We start from the raw sequence: 15,564 nt of genomic DNA, 5'->3' as shown, positions 1-15,564 counted from the left end.
CCTGCTACTATATATACCGAAAAATGACCATAAAACCTTAATTAATGTTGTTGTGAGAATTTAAATGCAATAAAGGAGAGGTATTTAAATCTAATTGATCGTTAAGCAATACATTTGAATCTCCATGGCTTCCAATAAATTTAATTTTCTACTTTTTGTGGCTGTATGTAAAATATCGAAATAGTCGTCAAAAATGTCTTTTTTTGTGTTTAAGTGTGTAGCATAATTAGAATATAGACTATTTTTTTTTAAACGCTCTTTGTTTGTCCAATATTAGTTTTAGGACAAGATCCGCATTTCAACCTGTAGACAACCTGATTTTTGAGATTTTGGACGTTTAGTTTTATTGCTTTTTAAAAATTTTCCTATTGTGTTGTTAGTTCTGAAAGCTATTTTTAAACCACATTTTGACAAATGTTTTGAAACTTTTTCATTAGGTTCTCCTATGTATGTAAATGTTCGTAATGTGGACTGTAATGTGGATACATGAATAGTAGGAAATAGCATAGGAAAATCTTGTATCGTTTTAACCTTGAATCAGTTGAAAAAGTGGTTTAAAGCCCAAAAATTTCATTTCAAGAACTGAATACCGATAACATGATAAAATTCACCAATGAAACTCCTTTCCTTCCCTTTCATTGGTATTGCGATCGCAAAAACCACCACAGAACACAAGAGCCCTTACGGCATAGTTGACATTTATTTTCGTGACGTCATTTCATTTTTTTTGGTGAGGGGGGTCTGAAATAAAACGAAATCTGGGTAGAGGAGTAAAGGTTCTTTAATTTCGTTTGTACTATAATAAATTTAAGTACCAATGTCCAACGTAATCGGAAAACACTCAGACATTCATAACACCGAATCGCTAAAACGTCACGAAAACGAAAAGTAACCTACGAAATTGACGTTCCGGAGAGTTACGAGTACTTTTTAAGCAAAAATCTCCATTTCACACACATAAACGGTAAATGTACACTATCCGGTCGAACCGCCTCCGCCAACGGGTATGCAACCAATTATACTCTCGCGTATTTTCGTCGACCCATAGTTAGACATAGTTTTTTTTTTGGTCAAAATAACCCACGCAAAATGCTTGCCTTCATATAAAAAATAGACGATAAAAATAAAATAAACGAAGATAGAAAGAAAAGTTGCAAATTTTTAATTTTCCATGTATGCAAATATCTTATTTTAAATGGAACACCCTGTATAATATTGCAATTTTGCTATTTTTCTAAGACATTTAATTAAGGTTTAAAATTAGGTTTATATTTTCAAAAATAATTGCGATAACAATAATCGCGATTATTAAAAATATGGTATAGGCGGCTGAGGCGGCTCCACGGAAAACCGGACGCCCCCTACGTTCTACATGAGATATATACAATATACACAATAATCACAGAACGAAAATTAAACGCAAAAAATGTTGCCGGCAAAGGAAGCCACCCCGCTATCATACAGACGACTATGTACAATTTCATAATTTTGTATGTACAGTTAAATAATAAATATATATGATATATACAGGGCGCATCACGTACAGCACTGCTTTTTCCAACACGTTTCAACAATAATTCGACAGATAAGAAAATAATAAAACTCAGCCAATTAATGAAAAGAAATTCAAAAAACATTTTAAATATGGAACGAATCACCCTGTATATCTGAGGAGGTCATTTTTCGGTGATTTTAATGCATAAACACTTTGCCAGATTTAATGAAAATGATTAATGGCTTGTTGAGTTGGGTTATTTTATGGAATGAAAGTCAGCACAAACAGAAACGTTATATCTATCACGGATTTTTTTTAGACGTGAAAAGTTGATAACTAAGGATTTTCCTAGCAGGATACAGTAGCGTAGTCAGTTTTCTTCAAATTTTGATATACAAATTAAAGAACGTTTTTTCTTTAAATTCAATTATTCTTTCAAAGATTTCAAAAATATCTGTCACATAAGAGGTGTTTCAGCAATTGTTGTGTGAGCATAACAAAAAACTGTCTAATATAACTTCGTCATCAAACAGTCATAATATTTCGTGATTATTGTTATAATTGTTACAATTATAAGGAATTGGATATCATAGCATCATAGTATTTATCATCAATTATCAATCTTGTAAAAAAAAAATATTTTTGAAAATGTGTATCTCAAAAGTTAAGGAGTTTGGGGCGTATGTTCATATGAAGTTTTCTTTTTCAACTCCTTTTTTGAACATATTTTATTTAAGATTTAAACCTCTCAACTTTTGCAGGTCTAGTAACTCTTTTTCTAACTCAACAGTGCAAGTTAATATTTGCAAAAACAAATCATTCTTTCGTATCTATGGGACTTCCGTAGATGTTTAGTGTAGTTTTTGCATTTTTAAGCCTACGTTTTGCAGAAAATGTCGGTAATTTTTGAAAAATATTTAGTTATCAACAGTATCAAAGTATCAACGTGCGCATCTATGCGATATTTTTTTTTTGTTTCATTTATATTTATTCAAATAGGCACCGCGTGTCAAATTATAAGGATATATAAATAAATGTGTTGGGGTTTTTCGATTCCTAATTTCTGTTGGCGACACCTTTCATTTCATAAAAAATCAGCGTTGTGTAGCAAGACGCCAACTTTGATAATAAACGCTGTAAAAGCATCAAAAAAGGGACACACTGTACACTGCAAGGGGTATGTCCGTTGTTGGTGAAGACGGTACTTTTTTGATAAATGTTTTCGTCTTTCAAAAAAAAAAAAAAAGCTCGGCTTCTTCGAATGCAAACAATAACATAAAAATAGTAACAATTTTGGCCAACCTAATGGTTTTAACTTTGCCTTTACTTCTTTTGGAGTCGTTGGTGGTATTGATCCGGATTTTGTGACAATTTTGTTCTAATGCTAAAGTTTACCCTGAGGAAGTTAATGAAACTTTGGTTAGTTTTAAAACTAACGCTAATGGCCCAGACAATATTGATGTAAAAGTGACTACTCCACATCACTTTCTTTGTTAACAAGTGTCTGCTGACCGGGGTTTTTCCGGACTCATGGAAGCAAGCTGAAGTTATACCCGTTCCAAAGAAAAAGTGTCCAAGTGGAATGAACGATTTTAGACCAATCAGTTTGCTGCCAACGGTATCAAAGATTATTGAAAAAAATGCAACTAAACAACTTCGTCAGTTCCTATGCTGTAACAAAATCCTCCCAGACTCTCAATCTGGTTTTCGACCTCTTCATAACGGTACTCCTGCCTTGCTTCATGTTACTGATGATCTATTGAGAGCGGCGGATTCTAAATTAGACTCTTGTCTCATACTCTTGGAACTATACCAAAGCGCACCTTGGATCATTTTTTTCAGAGATACCAAAGGGTAGTTATAGGAAATACTCATTCAAACGTCATTGCTTTGGAGAAGGGGGTTCCCCAGGGGAGTACTCTGGGGCTTATGCTGTTCTCCGTTTATACAGCTGACTTCTCTACTTTTCTTAAATTTTGTAAATCTTTACTAAAATAAATTTACATCTAAAAATAATTGCGGAGGTGTTTGCGGCTCACAACCTCTTATTGAATACTAACAAAACGCAGATGTTATTAATTGGAAATAAAAGGGAAGATATTGAAAAAAAAACAATTCTTTTAAGATTACACAAAATGATGAGATTATCTCTCCTTCTTCAGGTGGTTGTAAAAATTTATTACGGTTTGACGGTGACTAAGCATGTTAGCTGAGGACATTGTACAAACTTAAACTCTGTGCTATACTTAATCGAGAGAAGGAGAGACTCCAGCGACTTCAGAATGCTTGAATTCGTTCTAGTTACTCCAACAAGACTCCGTCGTACTCGTCGTACTCGTAAACTTTCCAGAGAAAACGACATTCATAATCGAGGCACCCGTCATTGTTTAAGATATTGCGTTCCTAGGGCGTTCCTAGGCACACTTCGGTAACCTTACAGATGTTTTTTATGCTATAACGTCCCTTCCCACAATAAAGTCCTTCAAAAAAGCGTTAATATTGTTTATTAGGCCCGCCAGTGTCTAGCAAAAGCGTCTATGATTTGCGTCTATTTGTTGTATTTACGATGTATATACGGGTGTGCATTTTGTTGACAATATTTTCATTTTCAATAAAGACAGATTATTATTATTATTATTATTATTAATTATTATTATATCTTGTTTGATTCCGCTTGGTATGAACTTCTCAAAACTGTATACGAGTATGGGACCACCTGCATAAATTAAATATTTTTCGACCCACTTTTCCTAACACCATGGGACATTGCTAATTATCATCGTAAAAATATTAAAAAATAGCTGTTAAAACAATGGCTTTCGAAAAAATTTAACATAATAAACGCTTGCTTTGAAAATGTCACTGGGTAAAAACGTTGTATTTAATGAATAGCGGAATGTCACTTATGTTTTTTTTTTACTTTAAAGTTTCCAGAGGGACCACGACCAAGTCGTGCCAAAAAATATCTATGAAAAAGGCGAATTTACTTAGAAGCCTACGAGCCCATGTGGGAGTGAAAAAAACTATCAAAGGGCCATAAATTTAGGCCCTATAAAGTCAACGTATCATTTACATCCTGACGATTCAGATAGGTGACTGGTATATTGCAATCGGGTCTTGGAGCAAATTTGTGTTTTGTTGTACATAAAAAGATGTTATATCAGAATTATTAGACAATGTAAAGTTATCGCACATTAATACCATATTTTTTTCAACAAGGTTGGGCAGACAAGTAAGGCCCTTTTTAGAGGATATAGATCTGTTTTTGGTTTTTGTTTTTGAATAATATATAGCTCATAAAGCTAAGCGAAATGTTACAAATTAACTAAGTTGGCTTCACGCAAATTATAAAAGTTATTGTGTAGGTATTGTCATGAATAAATAAGGCAACTGTCTTAGATATTAAATAAATCATCATCATCATTTATACAGAAAACGCTCGTACCAAGCGGACCAGATTGGCCTACAAAACATAGGTAAACTTTTTCTTTGTGCAGTAAAAAACACAATCACAAAGACTATTATTATTATTATTATTATTATTATTTTGTGTTTCGCAAGCTTCTGTCTTCACTAACAACGGACATGCCCCCCAGTAGCGCACACAGTGCATATAGTACGTTCACGTCGACGTTAATGTTTTTTTTTTCCATGCAAAAAAAAAGCAAACCCGGCCGTTCATTTGCAAAACACCCTGTATACGTCGTTTGAGTCCGCCAAAGCGGCAAATAAATAACCTATGTACACCGGGAGAACGGGTCCCGGACTATACGGACGAAACAAAAAAATTGGCACTGAAAAATGTGTTTGGCACGCGCGGTCTCTCATTGGCACACTTTCGTCGCGCACGCGCGAAGTCTCCGTCTCTTACGATTCGCTCTCCTCGTCGTCGCTTGCGCACTCCTCCTCCATTTCCATGTCGATGTACTCGCCGTACTCGTCCGAAGTTTCCTGCTTCCATTTGGTCACCAAGTGCGAGTTGCTCTGACTCTCCGCCGACGTTTTGTTGCCCCCCTGGCTAGTCTTGGCCTCTTCTTCCTGCTGCATCCGTTTGTGCTTCGTCCTGCGGTTCTGGAACCACACCTTCACCTGCAACGAGCAGGAGACGCCTCGTTAGGTTATGGTCTGTGCATAGATATAAGAAAGTGACCAATTGCTTTTGAATGGGATTATCCAAGGGTGGTCATTTGAATTTAAATTCAGGTAAAATTGTGATCCGTAATAGAAAATAATTTTATACCTACCTGTGTTTAATAGTTTTTGTTTTGGTATACTGCTCAGTTTAAGTTTATTAGCGATCATTCTTATTTCGTGTGTCGAATCGTGTGCGAATTATGCAAAATATGTGCGAGTCTAGTGTATCTCAGGAGATGCTCCCGCCCAAATGTAGAAAACACTATCCTATTGAGACCAAGGAAGTTATAAACAATGTTTATTTGACTCTCATTGAACGTGGTGCCAGCAAGCAAGCATCTTTAGAAGAAACGGCCACATTGACGAAAATTCCAACAACAACTGTATGGAAAATTGTGAATAATCCCATTTCAGCGAGGAAAAAAAGGAGCGATGCTGACATTTTTCTCGTGTGTAAATACGACGTAAAATTTACCAGTTATACGAGGAACAAAGCGTGCCTACATTTGATATCTTAATTAGGAGGCTTGAAAAAGATGAAACCGGTGTTAAATGTGGCAGAACTACCTTATGGAAGTGTATTCAACACATGGGTTTTAGATTTGACGACTGGAATATCTAGAAAAAAATAGGATTTACAGAGAACAACAAAGGCCAATTATTTACTTGGATGAAACCTGGTTCGACACTTATGATACCCCGGAAAAGGGTTGGGTTGACTCAACTGATAAGTGTAAAACAAACGCGCCATCAAAAAGAGGTAAACGAATAACTATTTTGCATGCTGGCTCTAAAAATGGTTGGATTCCTAATGGACTTTCTCTGGCTGCGAAAAATACTAAAGATTCTTCTCTGGATTACCATGAAGACGCCACCGCTGATTTATTTCAAAGTTGGTTTGAAAACAAACTAGTTCCAAACATTCCTCCTAATAGCGTCATTGTAGTGGACAATGAAAGTTATCACATTAGACAGTATAAAACAACATGTATAATAACGACATTAATTTTCACGATGATTATACCAAAAAGCAGTTAATTGAGATTCTACAAAGCCTGAACCTACAAAAGGAATACGTCCCTGATAATTACGCAAAAAATCTAGGGCATACAGTTTTAAGGCTTCCACCTTACCACTGTATATTTAATCCCATTGAACATGTTTGGCACCAACTGAAATCTGCCAGTCGTCGTAACAATCTTTTTCCACAAAATTGGGCAAATTCTGTTAAACATATAGAAATAGCAGAACAATCGTATATCCATATTACAAATAATATAGAATAAATAATAATTAGAACAGGCGATAAGTAACTGAATCAGGTAATAAAAATAATTTGTAATTTTATTTTAGATTTAAACATAAATACATAAATATTGTTTAGTATCTTTCCTAACAAACCCCCAAATAATTAAATTCTAAGCAAAGTACGGACCTGTTCAGCAACATTTTATTTCTTTCCTTAATTCGTATCATTAAGTCACTTTCTTATATCTATGAACAGACTTTACCTGGATTTATATAGTTTTGCGCTAAAAATTGTGCAACCAAGTGGTGCCACAATAGATATTGGTGTTCAAGGTATGTATTTTTAATATTTAGAATTATTAATGTAATTAATATATATTCCTTTTTTTCTTTTGATTGGCCCACCATTGCCCCTTTTTTTTAAACGTTAATACATGTAAACTCTTGATAAGTTATATACCTTGATGAAATGCTTGAAACTTCTACTTTAAAACCGAGTAAGATGCGATGTCGCCAAATGTCGCCGGATCTGTCAAAAACAGTTATATAAGTGATCAAGATATAAAATGGAGTAAAATTTACCAGTTATACGAGGAACAAAGGGTACCTACATTAGATATCTTAATTAGGAGGCTTGAAAAAGATAAAAGCGGTGTTAAACGTGGCCGAACTACCTTAGGGAAGTGTATCCAACGCATGGGTTTTGGATTTTAAAAAATCCTCCTAATGGACAATGCAAGTTATCACAGTAGACAGTTGACTAAAACCCCTTCCTCATGTGACACAAAAGCAACAATCCAAAACTACATACATAATAACGACATTTATTTTCACGTAGATTATAGCAAAAAGCCATTAATTGAGGTTCTACAAAGCTTGAACCTACAAAAGGCAAAGGTCTGTGATAATTATGCAAAAAATTTAGGGCATACAGTTTCAAGGCTTCCACCTTACCACTGTATATTTAATCCCATCGAACATGTTGTAACAATGTTTTTCCCCGTGTTAACTCCAATCCTCATATGGCAAATAATATAGAACAAATAATAATTGGAACAGACGATGATAGCAATAGTGAATAATTTTAAGTAATTTGAGTAGGTAATAACAATAATTTGTAATTTTATTTTAGATTTAATCATAAATACATACATAAATAAATAAATTTTGTTTAGTATCTTTCCTAACAAAACCACAAATAATTAAATTCTAAGCAAAGTACGGACCTGTTCGGCCATATTTCGTTCTTACAGCTTGCCCGGGTCTTTCCTTAATTCGTATCAGTTAGTCGCTTTCTTATATCTATGAACAGACTTTATCTATCTATCCATCTATCTGGCATTCCTTGTATCGCCCCCGGCATCGAAATAACAGCCCCGGGAGGGTGAGCCCCTGCTCTCCCCACCGATCGTTCCCAGCACAATAATCCAGTCGATAAAGTTGCGCGATCACTTCGACACGCTATCAGATTCACAATGGAACGATTAGCGATTTATCATTACGTAATCCCTATACGCGATTTCGGGACCGGGAACGAGGGTCCCGGTCTTCCGGGGCGGTGGGGCGGGGGGCGCCCCCTCGGCAGCGATCTCTTATTGGTGCCCTTTTACGCCATCTTTGGCTTTCCCGTTTGCGGAGACGACGATTGCTCTCCGGGCGCTCCCCCTCTGCCCTCCCCAACCCGGTCCTCTTTGCATCTGTCGCCTTATTATTCTCGCTTAATTTCATTTTAAACGTTTACTTTACGTCGACATCGATTTCGATAATCGCGTCGCTTTAATTACGCCCGGACGTCGGTCTTTGATTGACCCGGACCGCGGCCAGCGGTCGTCTTATTTTTTAATATTTTCATGTCAAAAAATAAACGGCGAACATACGTCTTAAACTCTTAATTTTCGAGAAAAAAAAATCTCTAAAGAAAAAGTAAAAATTCAAAAATTAAAAACAAAATACTTCGCGGCTTTTGATTGCGCCCATCTTCAACAGTATAAATGTGCCAAATCTGACGACATTGTATTGAATATATCACGGAATATACCGAACACCCAGTACAATATGTGGAAACGTTAAATAACAAAATCTTAGTCTTAATGATAAAGTTCCGCTAGGGTACTACGAAAAACAGCGGAAAATTTCAAAAAAAAGATGGACGCCAAGGTCCGATCGCAGCCATTTATGTGTCCCGTGGAGCTAAATTTCAGCCACCTTGCTCACATCGTTCGGAAGTTATTGGCGTTTTTATGAAGCATCGACAGAGAACAGAAACCAGAAAACAGAGAACAGACAAAAAATAAAAATGTTTTTTTTTTCGATGCAGATTAATTTTAAAAAATTCCAACGTGAAGAATATTAAAGGTGTTTAAATAAACCCTTTTTGGCAACCCAAAAAACAGGGGTACTTCGCATATCCTGACTGCTGACCTAGCAGAAGGCCCACAAATCATGGACATAGTCCTTGCATTTGCTTTTCTTAAGTAATACTTCCAGATTTTCGTAGTATTCTTTCATTTGCGTGGAATGAGCAACAGGTTCAGAAGCAAGAACATTTTCGTGGTGCAAAAGAACAGTTTTAAGGCTGTGACTAACTGATACCAATTAAGGAAAGACCCTGTCAAGCTGTATGAATGAAATATGGCCGAACAGGTCTATACTTTGCTTAAAATTTAATTATTTGGGGTTTTGTTGGGAAAGATACTAAACAATATTTATTTATTTATCTTTAAATCTAAATTAAAATTACAAATTATTTTTATTACCTACTTAAATTACTTAAAATTATTCACATAATATATGAGTATCATTATCGCTATCATCGCCTGTTCTAATTATTATTTGTTCTATATTATTTCCAATATCGATATACGATTGTTCTGCTTTTTCTATATGTTTAACAGAATTTGCCCCCACCCTTCAAATTAATCAGCGGTGGTGTCTTCATGGTAATCCAGAGAAGAATCTTTAATAATTTTCGCAGACAGAGAAAGTCCATTTGGAATCCAACCATCTTTAGAGCCAGCATGCAAAATAGTTATTCTTTTACCTCTTTTTCATGGCGCGTCTATTTTACACTTACCAGTTGAGTCAACCCAACCCTTTTCCGGGGTATCATGTGTCGAACCAGGTTTCGTCCAAGTAAATAATTGGCCTTTGTTGTTTTCTGTAAATCCTAATGTTTTCTAGATATTCCAGTCGCCATTTCCGAATTCTAAAATATTCCATTAAAACTTGCCTTTTCACAATTTTTTTAAATCTAAAACCCATATGTTGAATACACTTCCATAAGGTACTTCTGCCACATTTAACACCGGTTTCATCTTTTTCAAGCCTCCTAATTAAGACATCTAATGTAGGCACGCTTTGCTCCTCGTATAACTGGTAAATTTTACGCCGTATTATATCTTGATCACTTTCATCTACACTCGAGAAAATGTCAGCATCGCTTCTTTTTTTCTTCCCTGAAATGGGATCATTCACAATTTTCCATACAGTTGATGTTGGAATTTTCGTCAATGTGGCCGTTTCTTCTAAAGATGCTTGCTTGCTGGCACCACGTTCAATGAGAGTCGAATAAACATTAAGCTATTATCTTGATTCGGGTTTAAAGGCCGTCGTCGGTTGGAATTACTTCCTAACGTTTCGCTAGCACGAGTGGCGAGCTTCTTCAGAGGTCCTTCCATCTCCGATGTTGGACGTAGACTGACGATTTCTCCTGCGCAGGTTGTCTTTATGCCGATTGGTGGTGGGCGGGGCTTGTTCCGCTTCGGTTGGTCTCGGAATATCGATCGGTACTGTTCGGGCGTTCCTAACGATCGGGTTCCACATTTGGTTGAGTCTAAGGGTCTCCTCCTTCTGTTGAAATTGTGTGGGTGTTTTTGTATCTCAATGGCTTCCCTGACTAGTCTGTTGTGACAGCCGTTGACCGATGCTAGTAACTTACAGCTCTCAAAGTGTATCCTGTTTTCCCCGCTGCCCAGTGCGTGTTCAGCTACTGCAGACTTCTCTGTCTGTCATAGCCTGCAGCTTGCTTTATGCTCCTTAAGTCTCGTTCCCATTGATCTCTTGGTAGTCCCGATGTAGTCCTTTCCGCATGAACACGGAATGCGGTAGACTCCTGCAGCTGAAAGTGAGTCCCTCCTGTCCTTCGCTGACCTGATGGTCTGCTGGATCTTCTTTGTAGGCTTAAAGATTGTTTTGATGTCGTGTCTTTTCAATACTCTGCCAATCCTGTCGGTGACACTCGAAATATACGGCGATATCCCGTGATCTTGATGATCTTGAGTTCATTGATCTCTCGATCTCCCTCTTGCTGTAGCCATTTGCCTCGAACGCAGTTTTCAGGTGTTCAAGTTCCATCTGGAGGTTCTCCGGTTCGCAAATCCTTCGGGCTCGTTCTGTCAGGGTTCTGATAACCCCATACTTTTGACTTGGGTGATGGTTGGATAGAGCATTCAGGTATCTGTCCGTATGGGTTGGTTTTCTGTAAACTGTGTGGCCCAATCAAGATAATAGCTTATCAACGGGCCGCAATGTTTATAACTTTCTTAGTCTCAATAGAATGGTGTTTTCTACATTTTGGCGGGAGCATCTCCTGAGATACACTAGACTCGCACATATTTTGCATAATTCGCACACGATTCAATACACGCTGTATTATAAACGAAATAAGAATGATTACTAATAAACTTAAACTAAGTAGTATTCCAAACCAAACAATATTAAACACAGGTAGGTATAACATTATTTTCTATTACGGACTTTGGGTAATAATAATCCCATTCAAAAGCAATTGGTCACTTTCTTATATCTAGGAACAGACCATACCAAGTTTATACAGTAGGAATATCGGTGCAATAAACAAGTGAACCATTTTGTTCAAACTTCCTGAATGATAGTTTGTATTATAAACTGTACCCCACAAAATGACACCAAAGTTTGAATTATTTCTTTCGTAGTTTTGATTAGTTGCTCATAAGTCGGGAGATCTTAACGTGCAAGCCTTTGTTTTAGTCTGCACACCCCAAAAATTATTATGGAAAATTAGACAGCTGCAAGTGGGTCATTGATTGCCGTTGGTAGCTACCACTGTAAAGTCGTTTTTGGTTAGTTTTAGTTAGTTCCCTTACACACACAGTGTCTGCCTTTTATGCTTTTATCAACAGACTACAGAAAATTTTGAAAAATAATTAAATATTATAAAACAACTAGCAATAGTCATGACCCCTCTACGATAGATAAGGTTATAACTAAAAAGGAGTTTAAAATAACTCTGAACTTATCTATCCCATATTAAACACCGAAAAAAAAATTACAAAATAATAAAATACATAGGAGAACAAGAAAATTTCGAAACAACTGAAATTGAAAACACGTAAAACTAAATTACGAAAAACTCAAAAATCCGGAGTCTACAAGTTGAAATGTGGATCTTGTCCCAAACATTTAATGAACGCTTTAACGAACATAAAAGGGCGTATAAGAATACAAGTTCGGATTCTAACGATGCCATTCATTTAAATTCGGAAACGCACAACTTTGACGGTAATTTGGATATTTTACATAATCATTCAAAAAGCAAAAAAAATAAATTTGTTGGAAGCTATGGAGATTAACAAAATGAGATATACGAATTTGCGTTGTTAAATTTAAATTTAGAACCCTATACCTGTAAGTAAAAAATCTATTACCACCAGTTTTTATATATGTGTCAGAATATAGTCATATATTTGATGAAGGCAGGGTGTTGCCAAAACAGCTGTCATAAAGCATTAAAAACTGTCAAAATCTGAACATTTTTTGTTCTAATTTAATTTTTGTAAAGCAGTTTCGGTGATTTTTGGATGCTTTACTAACATGGTGATATTAAACGAAATTTATGATAACACTTTTTAAATTTTATAAAATGTTATGAAAAAAAGTGATCTAAAAATATTAAAAAATGCATTAATTAATATTAGGGAACATTAGTATATTTTGTTTTCATTTTCACGTATTTGATTAAAGATTGTAATTTCCTTAGCGTACAGTCCTCTTTTTTTTTATCTTAATTGCTTTTTATATATTATTTTTTTATTTATTTTTATTTTTTTTAAGTCTACGTAACTAACAGGAACAGGAAAACCTAACCTCATATAGCATTACCTCTAATAAAAAAGAGCACGTGGCTGAGAAAAAAATCCAAATCTTGGCGTGCACACAAAGAATAAGTTTCTATGTGTAGAGTTGTTGAAATGTTGAATAATAATGTCCCCAGTATTGAGTTTTGAGTGCGATTAGACAAGCACGAAGAAAACAAATTAATTTACACCAAGAAATTTCTCAAATGTCACTAGTAAAAACTATCAAAAGCAAAGCTTCTGAAAATAACATAATATTTTTACACGTGCAGATAAAGGGAAGAGAGTCATAGCTATTGATATATTCAAAAACCAACAATTTTCTTGAACCAGAACTTTTACGATGTATCAAACACGATCCCACCGAGTTATATCAAACACAATCAAGGAAGTATACTATTTAGTGACAAAGACGATTATTTTTGAACAATTATGAATGACAAGCAGATTTCACCCTCACTCGGAAACAGGTTAACCCATTGGTGAAACAAGATTTATTAGATTGCTTAATAGTATCTTTAGACCAAAATTATTTTGAATTTAATGGACAGATTTATATCTCTAAAGAAGGTTTGATTATGGGAAACCCACTTAATCCTTTGTTAGCCGAGATTTTTATGGACAATTTTGAAAATATCATACTAGAACATCTTTTAAGTAAAAGTTTTCTATGGTGGATGATGTCCTTGCTTGCTTTGTTGGAACGGACAGACAATTGAATTCTTTTTTAGATTACATTAACTCATTACATGATCGTATAAAATTCACTATCGAGATTGAACAGGATTAGACTTAACTACTACGAAAACGCAAAATAAATTAGATTTTTCCATTTACCATAAACCTTCACACACAAAATGGCTGCATTTCACTCTTTTATACACAGACTTCTTAATACGCCACTCTCAACAGAAAATTACAACAAATAACTTAATACCAATAAAGAATTATAGATAAAATTATAAATAAAAAACAAATCCAGACAACAGTAAACTCTATTTATCCGAAACCTTATACAGAACACGAACAATTTTAAAAAAATACTTAGATAGGAGAACCTATGTAAAAGTTTTAAGAATCGCTCCCACTTTTTAGTCTACATAGATAAATTCCTAGGACGGTCCTGGAATGGTTATAGGTAAGGGTCTGCTGGGCAGGGTGTCGGTTGTAAAAGCACTATAATTCTGGTCTAAGTATACCACTATATGAAACATAACGCTCTGTAAATTCAGATCCGCATTGTGTAAACTCCATTAGATTGGTCACTGTCGATCTACGGTCAACGAGATGTCGAAATCAATTAATTATTTTTTTTCTATTCGGCCATAAAACGCCGTTTTTAACATCAAATGCTGTCGAAAATGGCCGACGATGCGTCAACGTCGAAATGTCTCCCTGATCGCTATCGAAATCCTAAATCTGATAACAGGTCGAAAACGACGAGCGAAGACATTGGCAGCTAGATGTTGTTCCATAATTATCGAAGATTTTAAAAGAATTTTTATTAAAACGGCCCGTCCAGTGTTGCCGGATTTAACAGCAAATCTGGATGGAGAAGGTCTTTTAAATATAGATATTATCGACGACTCGCCTAGCAACAGCAAGTTTCACAAGCTTCGCATTTCATAACATTAAAAAAAAAAAGCAAATTAAAAATAACAAAATTGACGAAGTTAGAAAATGCAAGCAGGCACTACAGTATCAGAGTAAAGCAGTTCAGAGGCTAACCAAAAAGCAGCTTGCCACGCAAAAGAAAGATTAAAAGATTGTTAGGCAACGTTTTCTTCTTCTTCTTCAAGGGCCTTGTATATTCTTAAGTTTCATCATAATACAAGTCGATAAATAGTGTGTAAATAGATGTAGTTACAAGTTCGTACAATACCGACATTTATGAAGAAAATCGTGGTTCTGTGGCTTTGCAAATGGAAAAATGTAAATTAAAAATACACACAAAAAGATAACAAAAAGAAGGTTAAAACAAATGTTGGAGTGCCTCAGGGCTCAATACTTGGACTAAAATTGTTCGTCTTATATATAAATGATTTGTCATGGCCCGAACTTTCAAAAGCCATGTCATCAACTCTGGATATAAATAAAGTGGTACTCAACACAGACCACAGACAAGTCTGTTTTTGTCTCTTTTGGAAACTATAGAGACTCTATTCCACAGGATATTGATATAAAGATTAATGTTGCGACTCTGAAAAGAGCTACAGTAGAACACTAGTCTAGATTCTAATTATGCTACACACTTAAGCACAGAAAAACACATTTTTGACGACAATTTTGATATTTTACATACAGCCACAAAAAGCAGAAAACTTTTTTAGATAGCGGTTTTACGATAGAGATTTTAAATTGTTGAGAACAGATTTCAAATATAAGGTTGTTCGGAAAGTCATTTCGTTTTTTCCCGTCAGGGAATTTAATTGCGTTTTTTCGAAACCAACTTCACACTTAAGCCGCATAACCATTATATGTCTTGAGAGCTGATATTGCAAGGCTTGTGTGTGAAAAAGTTCTATTAATTCTACGCAGTAGTTTTTGGTCGGTGCCCTTTTAAATATGGAGAGC

At 35.4% G+C, this 15,564-nt stretch overlaps 1 protein-coding gene across 2 annotated transcripts in view; it reads right to left on the bottom strand.

Annotated features, from left to right (window-relative positions):
• The window catches only part of LOC132703000 (homeotic protein empty spiracles-like), a 95,090-nt gene that overhangs the window by 22,116 nt on the left and 57,410 nt on the right, over positions 1-15,564 (bottom strand). The window contains exon 3 of one of the 2 annotated variants that reach the window (XM_060671987.1): positions 772-5,584. The exons of the other annotated variant lie outside the window; for it this stretch is intronic. Within the exon in view, the coding sequence (XP_060527970.1) occupies positions 5,363-5,584 (222 nt within the window). The 3' untranslated portion in view covers positions 772-5,362. Of the gene's footprint in view, positions 1-771; positions 5,585-15,564 lie in introns of those variants that run through there. 2 annotated transcript variants of the gene reach the window in all.

Source organism: Cylas formicarius, unplaced genomic scaffold (genome assembly GCF_029955315.1).
Source record: "Cylas formicarius isolate icCylForm1 unplaced genomic scaffold, icCylForm1.1 PGA_scaffold_6__28_contigs__length_40554024, whole genome shotgun sequence".
Lineage (NCBI taxonomy): Eukaryota > Metazoa > Arthropoda > Insecta > Coleoptera > Brentidae > Cylas > Cylas formicarius.
Note: the sequence above shows the minus strand (reverse complement) of the source record. Positions and strands in the feature narration are given on the sequence as shown.